The sequence below is a fragment of the Mustela erminea genome, chromosome 1, assembly GCF_009829155.1.
Source record: "Mustela erminea isolate mMusErm1 chromosome 1, mMusErm1.Pri, whole genome shotgun sequence".
Classification (NCBI taxonomy): Eukaryota; Metazoa; Chordata; class Mammalia; order Carnivora; family Mustelidae; genus Mustela; species Mustela erminea.
The window spans coordinates 173,976,814-173,986,987 of NC_045614.1; the positions used below are offsets into that span (position 1 = coordinate 173,976,814).

Sequence of the window (10,174 nt, forward strand, 5' to 3'; positions counted from 1 at the left end):
TAAACGTTCAAAACATACAGGTAAGAATGCAGCTTAATTCTGTTAAATAATTCAGACAAGTACATTGAGAGTCATTTCTAACACAGCTGAATAAATAAATGGCTTATATTTAGTACTTTAAAACAAGAAAATAAAATGTTCAACCTGTGCCTATATTTTGATGTTTTCATTATGGAAAAATAAACCCATTTTGACCAGAACATTTACATAATTATACACATTGGTCAAAATACCCCAATGGATCCCAAAGTCTTGATAGAATATAGACTTTGAGGCAAAGCAAAATTTGTCTTTGAAAATCATATTTAAAACAAATTTTAAAATCTATTCATTTGAGAGAGAGAGGTAGACAGAGAGAGCTCAAGCTGGCAGAGAGTGGAAGGAGAGGAAGAAGCAGACTCCCCACTGACCAGGGAGCCAGACATGGGGCTCAACTGGAGGACCTGGAGATCATGACCTGATCCAAAGGGCACACTTAACCATTTGAGCCACCCAGGAGCCCCATCTCAAAAATCTTATTAAGATTTTTTTTCTCTTTCTCTAAGTAGTATAAAACTAAAATATACAGGCAAACTTATTTTATTAGATTTCGAACTACAGTGCTATACACCAGAAAATCTTATATAAGTTTCTTAGGAAGCAGGAATATATTATATGGGTCAATTCAGATAAGAAAATGATACAAAAATTTTTTTAATGATAGATTTCCAAGAATTTCCATTGTAGGCTGTTGTTCAAAATTAGCAGTCTCAATTTGCATAAACCGAAGAGATCACTAGGGATCAGTGGTAGTATGAGAGAAGCTAGGACTGGAATCAATACTTTTTTCCTCTATAGCATAAACAACTCATAAGTCATAACTAAACTCAAATGTCTACAATTCTAATAAGGAAACTGTGCATGCATATAAGGAAAAAGCCATGTAGATTATACACAAGAAATTCTAGATTGTGTTGCATATATAGGATATGCTTGAGAATGCAAGAAGTAAAAATCAGTGTGGTCTGAGGCATTTAGTTAAAACTTTCTTAAGTAACATTATACGTAAACTTTACATAAAGAAAAAGAGGATTTAGATATCTGGGAAAACTCAACAGGAATGATGGGATGGACAAAATCAGTTTTAATGGAAATGGATCTAATCCCAGAGAAAGTGATGAATGAGGTGAAAATATACAGATAATTACTTCCTTGGATAGCCAAAGTAATTTTCTTTAAAAATGAAAGTCCTATTCCTAAACCTTTGTGATCTTCATACAATTCCTAAGATATAAATTTAATATTTGTTGAATGCTATTTTCAGGCATTCACTCCACCGGGAAAGTATATGAAGTATTTTTGCTCAGTTACAAAAATGTGTATATATGAAAATTGATGGTAAATTTATTTTAAGGATCGTTAATACAAAAATTGACACTAAAATTATGTCAACAATGAAATTATGTCAACAATGAACCAAATATGGGTATGCAAGATTTGTACACTATTCATACATGAATTCATGAAGACAAACCTTTTCCTTTGTAAGTGTTCTTCTTGCAATTACAAAAATATTCATGGGAATGTTGATTTTCAGAATTGAGGTTATAAAACTGACATGTTAGGGGAATGACTGTCTCCTAGAGGTTTGTGTGTCTGTATCCAGAGATACAAATACTAAGTTTGAAGAAGCTCCTCTCTTTGTTGTAAAAAGAAGAAATTGGAAGGAAAGTTATACACCCTCTAAATTAGAATCTTGTATTTCCAGAATTCCTATCTCAACAGAGAAGGTGGATATGACTGAGGATAACTACTCCCTCACCACTGAATTTATCCTCACAGGATTTACAGATCACCCAGAGTTGAGGAGCCTCCTGTTTGTGGTATTTCTCACGATCTACGTGGTCACTATGGTGGGGAATCTGGGTCTGGTGGTATTGATTTTTATGGAGCGTCGTCTTCACACACCAATGTACATCTTTCTGGGCAACCTGGCTCTGATGGATTCCTGTTGTTCCTGTGCTATTACCCCCAAAATGTTAGAGAACTTCTTTTCAAAGGACAAAACAATTTCCCTTTATGAATGCATGGCACAATTTTATTTTCTCTGCCTTGCTGAAACTACAGACTGTTTTCTCCTGGCAGCAATGGCCTATGATCGCTATGTGGCCATATGTAGCCCTCTGCAGTACCACACCATGATGTCAAAGAAACTCTGCATTCAGATGACCATAGGGGCCTATATAGCTGGAAATCTGCATCCCATGATTCATGTAGGGTTTCTCTTTAGGTTAACTTTCTGTGGGGCAAATCAAATTAATCACTTTTTTTGTGATGCTTTTCCATTATACAGACTTTCCTGTGTTGACCCTTACATCAATGAATTGATGATATTTATCTTTGCAGGTTCAGTTTTAGTCTTCTCTGTTATCGTAGTCCTAATTTCTTATCTCTGCATCCTTTTTATGATTTTCAAAATGAAATCCAAAGAGGGAAGAGGCAAAGCCTTATCTACTTGTTCATCTCACTTTCTCTCTGTCTCAATATTCTATGGTTCTCTTCTCTTTGTGTACACTCGACCACAGTCACTTAAAGAAGAGGATGAAGATATACCTGGTGCTGTTTTTTATACTCTAGTGATCCCTTTATTAAACCCTTTTATTTATAGTCTAAGAAATAAGGAGGTAATAAATGCTATGAAAAAAGTTATAAAGAAAATTTTATAACATTCTTAGAAGAAATATCATCCCTGTGAAAATTAATTTAAATTTGAAAAAAAATTCAAAATCATGGAATATTGAGAAAGTAGAAAAGGACCACTTCGTCCATAAAATATTCAATTACTAATACATGTTAGTATGGGAATCAAATAAGTAAGTTCTGCAAGGAGAGATTCTGCTACAATGTTTTCCAAAATCTTAGTTACTAGGTTCCTTCAAGAATGAATTAAATAATTATTCCTGAGGTCACAAACTGTGCCACAAAAAAATTAGCCAAACTATTAACTAATTGTTGCAAAGAGTAATGAGTTACAATTTTTAAGAAATACAACAAATACTAGGAATATAAGTCAGTATATGTAAAGGTCACCTCCATTTAATATGGCCAACAAGTTTCTGGAATTCCAAAGCATAATCATACAAAGTCTGGCACATTCCATGTTCTCAAGAATTAATCCATTCTTAACCTATACCATCTGTCAGAAATACACTGTATATATTTGATTCCCGATTTTCTTTGAGTTTTTTCAAGAGACAATATTTGAATATTACTTCATACGGAATATCTATTCTCAAAAAGAAGAATATTTTCATTCTTGTGGAGCCTGGGTGGCTCAGTGGGTTAAACCTCTGCCTTCAGCCTGGGTCATAATCTCAGGGTCCTGAGATCCAGCCCAGCATCAGGTTCTCTGCTCAGTAGGGGGCCTGATTCCCTTCTTTCTCTGCCTGCTGCTCTGCCTACCTGTGATCTCTCCCTGTCAGATAAATAAATAAAATCTTTTAATAAAAAAGAAGGAGGTGGGATTATGGACATTGGGGAGGGTATGTGCTTTGGTGAGTGCTGTGAAGTGTGTAAACCTGGTGATTCACAGACCTGTACCCCTGGAGATAAAAATATATGTTTATAAAAAATAAAAAATTATAAAAAAAACATAGAAAAAAATAAAAAAAATAAAAGAGGTTGCCATAAAAAAAAATTAAAAAAATTAAAAAATTAAAAAAAAGAATATTTTCGCCTTTAAAAGGGGAAATTTTGTTATGTATCATTTGCCACAATTAAAAGTATTAAAGACAAGAAAAGAATACTAGTAAAGATTTATAATAAAAAAAGACTATTTTGATCTTTAGTGTCAGTCAATTTTACTCTCATGTTTTCTGAAGTAGTGTATCTGTATACTTGTGATTTATCAATCTCTAGATGAAATGGATGGTATTCATACATAAATCCATATAGATTTGGATATTTTTATATAGTTTGATTAGGTGTCCATCAAAAATAAAGCACAATTTTGAATACATTATACATAATGAAGGTGTTATTCTCTTTGATATTAGTTATCGTGTTTGTTATTAGGAACTCCACCCACCTGTATTTATTTCAGTGTAAATTACTGATACATTAATAGCATTAACAAAAAAGTTGGAGATGCTATAAGCATAATTGAGGCACAATATAGTAAAATTTCTGAATATCTAAACATAAATATTTATTGATCACTTACATATACAAATATGAATGAAAAAAATGATTTACTGAAAACATGTTATCTGCTAGGCACAAAGCTACACCTTAAATAGATATTACCTACCAACTGGTTAGATATACTTTCTAATGAATTTTCTCAATAAAAATCCTCATGCTTTGAAACAATGAGTGGCTTGCTCAAGTTCAACCAGGTGATTCAGATTGAGCTAAAATTTGTATCAATGCTGCTTGGAAGTTAAGGGAATGGAGAGCCTTGTCACGTGGGATATTTAGTCCTATGCAGCATCAGAAGTAAAATGTGTCTTAAAAATGATTTTTAGAAAATGATGTTTGGAAGAGAAAAGGAATGAGTATGACCACAGTGTTTATGGAAATAAGTGTGACACTGGGAACTGGGATGAAGGAGGTGAACCATGGACAGAGTCAGAAAGCTGATGAAACTGTCCATAAAAGCTGTTGCGGAATATGGGAAATAAGGATGGAAGGGAATCAGGTTACTGAGAATCTTAAATGCCACCCTAAAAAATCTGAATTTATCTCAGAGGCATCAGACCCTGAATTCTTCCTAGAACCAGATAATATGACTCTATTTTTCAGAAAACTAATCTGGCAATTGATTGGGAAGGAGGCTAGAAGCAATGAGGCTAACTGCCAGAATTCATATATTAGATGATGAAAGCTGACACTGGAGGATGAAAGGGGAGGAGGGCACAGATAAAAGCAACATTTTAAAGAAAAAATAGTAAACTGTGACTACCTGATAATAAAATGAAGGCCTGTCTTCTTCCTGTGAGTACCCACCTGGTTGTGACTGATTTCCTATCACTAATCTTTGAAAAGCTACCTGACACATTTGGTCATTCATTAGCCTTTTCTGTAAATGTATTTTAATATAATTGTTTAATTTAATATATGACATGTTTGTTATTTTTATTTTTAAATAAGTCAGTGAATATTTTTAATTTCTTGGTTTTAATTTCTAGTATTGCAAATACTTTTAGCTATAACCCACAAACACAAAGCTCTACAGGGTTTTAAACACATTTTTTTAAAAGTGTAAAGTAATCCAGAACCCTGAGTTCATTGAATGTGTTCCTTTGTATCCACTCTCTGTTTTAGAAGATACTTTTGGTTATCAGATTCACATTCATTGGTCCCTTTCCCTTTTTAAGGGGTACCACAAATTCTCTTTATGTATTTCTGTGCCAACTGCTTCCAACTCTTACCAACACTGAAGCTTAGAGGTCTGTTAAGGGAAGTGTCCATGGCTTACTTAGGTCCAGTGAGTCAAGAGGTAATTTTGTGAAAGTTTCTGGGTTATATGTTTCCTTTATTTTAAAAGAGATCCACAGGAAAATGTAGTCTTTCTTCCTCTGAATGTCATGCTGTGTGGATATGAAATTTGGCACAGTCGAGAACCATTTTGCTACCAAAAGAGAAACCAGCCTGGAGATGAAGTCAACACACAAATGAGGGCATAACTGAGGGAATCACAGAGCAGATCCAGAATCTGTAGAATTAAGCATCCCTTCTCATTTCAAAATCCAATAGATCTTCTTACCATTAAACTTGTTTGGAAAAAATGCTTTTATTACAATTGAGTAAATATTAACAGATATATTCATATCTCTTGCCTCATGTCATTTTTGTTTTATTTTAAATTTATTCACAGATACCTTTTAAACTTGCCAATAACTTTTTATCAGTATCCATTTAACTATTCAACATATCTATTACATTTTTTCTTTTATTTATATATTTTAATTTCCTACAACCCCACTGAAAAAATGGGGAACAAATAGGTTTCATAATTTGTCCACAGAAATATTAAGGTGAGCTCAGGGATCAAATGTAGAGATCAAACCCAAAATCCATGTTCTTAACTACTAAGTCATATTATAGACAACATAGAGAAGTGAAAAGTAGTTGGAGAGGAAAACTTACAAGAAACTTAGCTGTTAAGTGGATAGAGAAATAGGGCAGTGGGTCAAGAAAAATGTGAATCAATGACATTTTCCTCCAGATTATTTTGAAAAATTTCAAACCTACAGAAAAGTTGAGAGAATGTCCATGAATTTTTTTATATCAAGATGATTGTAACCTTGCACCACCTTTGCCCAAAAATACATCTGCAAATGTGTATATATACATATTTAATGTATGTATTTATGTCTATACATATATATAATATTATGACAGTTTATCCATAAATTCAACATATATCTCAAAATAACAAAGAGATTTCCTACACTGTCATATCATATTTTTAAGGATTTTGTTTATTTATTTGGGAGAGAGAGAGAGAGAGAAAGAGGGAGGGATCATAAGTGGGAGGGGGAGAAGCAGGAGCTCCAGGTGTTTGGGTTTGATCCCAGGACTCCAGGATCATGACCTGAGCTGAAGACAGACACTAATTGACTGAGCCATCCAGGCACCCCATCATATAATTATTATCCCCAAGAAATTTAATATCACCTAATATGATGTTCATATTAAAATTTTCCCAAAATTCTCCTTTCTAGCAATTTATTTTTTCATCAAAAATTCAATTAAGGGCCATTATTTGCTTTATTATCATTATTTGATCTTCTGTAATGTAGAGTAAACTTCTTGCTTTTCTTTTCTTTCATGACATATTAAAATTTTTAAATATTTGTGTCAGACATCATTTATAGTATCCCACCATCTCTATTTTTGTAATGTATGCTCATGATTAGATTAAATTAAATAATTCAGCAATCATGGGTGTACTGTTTTCTCCTCCCATCATGAGGTCTATCACGTCAGCTTGTCTTGTTAACTGTTCACTGATTACTTCATTAAGGTGGTGCCCTCAGCACTATGATAAAAATAACTTATTTCTTTGCTATTAAAATCAATCTTTAGGGTGATATATTAAGGTCATGTGAATTTCTTGTTCCCTAATAATTTTTCATCAACAGTTTTAGCATCTGATGTCTTTAAATTTTTGAATCAATTATTATCATTGGAAGCAGAAGGTTGATGATTGTTTTTCCCCAAGTGTTCTCTGGGTTCATTCTGAGAAACAAAAACTTTACCTCAAAGATTTTAATAAATTTTTAAAAGTTCTTCCAACAATTTTGATTTATAGAAAATAATAAAGATAGTGTAGAGAATTCCCATATATGACACATCCATTTTCCCGTGTCATTAATACTCTACATTAGTATGGTGCATTTGTTTTAATTAATGAGCCAATATTGATACATTATGATGAAGTGAAATTCATACTTGATTCAGATTTCCATAGTTTAATTTGTGTCCTTGCATCCAGAATCCCATTCAGTGTATCACTTTATATTTACTCATCACCCCCCTTTAGTCATCAGGTGTCAGTGATAGCTTTTCAACATTCCTTTTTTTTAAAAAAATGAATTTATTAATTTTTTTAAATAAACATATAATGTATTTTTATTCCCAGGGGTACAGGTCTGTGAATCGCCTGGTTTACACATTTCACAGCACTCATCATAGCACATACCCTCCCCAATGTCCATATCCCCACCATGCTCTCCCGTCCCCTGTCCCCCCAGCAACCCTCAGTCTGTTTTGTGAGATTAAGAGTCACTTATGGTTTGTCTCCCTCCCAATCCCCAACATTCCTTATTTTTGATGTCCTTGGTAAGTTTTGAGAAGTACTAATCGGGCATTTTGTAGAATGTCCCTCAACTGGGATCCTTCTGATGTTTTTCTCATGATTAGGCTGCGGGGGATAGCTTTTTAGGAGAAAAGCCACAAAGGTAAATCACCATTTTCTTTACATCCTACTGGTGGCAAATACTGTCCTTATTGCTTGTAACTCTTTTGATGTTGAACTTGACCACCTGGTTGAGGTAGCGTTTGCCGGGTTTCTCCATTGTGGAGCTGCTCTTTCTCCACCTTCTCTTACTGTGTTGGGTAAGGAAGAAGTCACTATCCACAGCCCACACTTAAGAGAAGAGAGAAATGGACCACCTCCGTGGGACGAAGTATCTATATAAACTGGAATTCTTCTGCATGGAAGATTTGTCTATTCACCTCACTTATTTACACATTCAATCTTCTATTTACATCAGTATAGAATCATAGATATTTATTTTATACTTAGAGAAAATTTAATACTACTCTGTTAATTTTGGTGCTCAAATCATTCTAGCTTTGGCCACAGGGAGCTGTTTCCATGGGCTCCTGTGTCCCTTTGGCATACATCCATCGCTGTGTATGCAGGGAAGTTTTGTGTTCGTTTGTTCTTTAGCTTTGATTTTTTTCTTCCTCCCTCCCTCCCTTCCTCTCCCTTCCTTCCTCTCTCCCTGTCTTTTTTTCCCCCTTTCTCTCTCTCTCTCTCTCTCTTCTCTCTCTCTTTCTTTCTTCTCTCTCTTCTTTTTTCTATTTTCTGGCATTACAAGATGTTCCAGGCTCATCCTGCATATTTATTGCCTACCCTCGTCACCACATCAGCTATTTCTCCAAGTAGATTTAATTCCTTTGACTGGAAAATGATATTACGAACAAACATCTGGGCCATAGGTATGCTAATTGTTTCTGCAATGTCATTGCTTCTGGGTCCTGTCAGCTGGCAGAGCTAGGGTATGTGTGTGTCCTCCTATCATTCCATATTCTTGCCAGCAACTGGTAACTTTAAAATTTTTTTTAAAATTTTAGATTTCTTCTATGTTATGCAATTATTGCTTTAATTTGTAATTCCCTATGGCAAATAATGTGGAGCAGATTTTCATATGCTTATTTACCATCTGTATTTCTTCTTTGGTAAAATGTTTGTTCAGGCCTTTTGCCCAATTTTTATTGGATTGTTTCTGTGCTTTCTGTTCTTTGTTTATCAACAAACAACAAACAACGTGGATCTTCTTATACAAGTCTTTTATCAGAAACATGTTTTCCTGGTACACCCAAAAGCCCATGCTGATGCACTTAGTGCTGGCTTTATTTCTCTGAGGGTCTGTGCATTTCTCCTCATTCCTTTTCTCTTTCATCCTTTGGATTGCATACTCTCTGTTGAAATAACTTCAAATTCACCAATCTTCCTGCTATCAGTTTAAATCTACAGTTGAGTTTCTGCAGTGATGTTTTAAGTTTCGGTTGTACTTTTCAATTACAGAATTTCTACTTAATTGTTTCTTTATACTTTCTCTTCATTCATAGTCTATTTCACATAACTTTGCATTCATACCTTCCTTTTTTAAAAATTTAATCCTGGTTTCCTTTAGATCTATGAACACATTTATCATGATTAGTTTTTAAGTTTTTTTCTGTTAAATCCAATATGTTATTACTCTAACAGACAGTTTATGTTGTCTGCTAATTTTATGATGTATAGGTAACAATTTTTCCCTATCTCATGTATTTTTTTGTTGTTGTTGAGAATTTGGCATTTAAAATAATACACTGTAGAACTCTGGATATTCATTCATCCTTCGGTCTTGTTATATCTTTGTTGATTTGTTTAGGAATTGGGTGGATAATGTTTGTGTGTGTGTGTGTGAGAGAGAGAGCGAGAAAGAGAGAGAGAGAGAGAGAGAGAAGTCCATTTCCTCTGCAGTGTAAAGACTCTGATGTTGCTCTTCAGAGGATGCAGCATCTACACAGTCCTTTGGGATGACCATGGTTTTATCATAGGTCCTCTTTTATCTTTCTTTGATCACATACAGCTGTTAGGCCCCATTAACTCCTAGCAATAGCACTCTTTCTCTCTTTCTCTCTCTCAATTGCCTTAGGGAATAAGTTGTTCTACATTCATACGCAATTAAATTTGGGCCCCTTTGATGCATGGTTTTTGAGGATAATGTTTGAGGGTCTTTCTAACTTGAGGTAACCTCCTCCCTATTTCCTCCGGCAAACCAGCAGGATGTTTCAGCAATGGTTCCACCAATCGCCTCCTAATCATCTTTTGTCAATAAAGGCACTTTCTTAGAGGGACACTTTGGCAGTTGCTATACATGACTAATGAATCCTTGAACACTACCACAATAAC

The 10,174-nt window shown here is 34.3% G+C and overlaps 1 protein-coding gene across 1 annotated transcript; it reads left to right on the top strand.

Moving 5' to 3' along the window:
* Nucleotides 1-1,775: 1,775 nt before the first annotated feature.
* Nucleotides 1,776-2,705, top strand: LOC116567072 (olfactory receptor 5K3-like). The gene has a single exon (XM_032301908.1). It carries the CDS (start codon nucleotides 1,776-1,778, stop codon nucleotides 2,703-2,705), a length of 930 nt encoding a protein of 309 aa, XP_032157799.1.
* The last annotated feature ends 7,469 nt before the right edge of the window (nucleotides 2,706-10,174 follow it).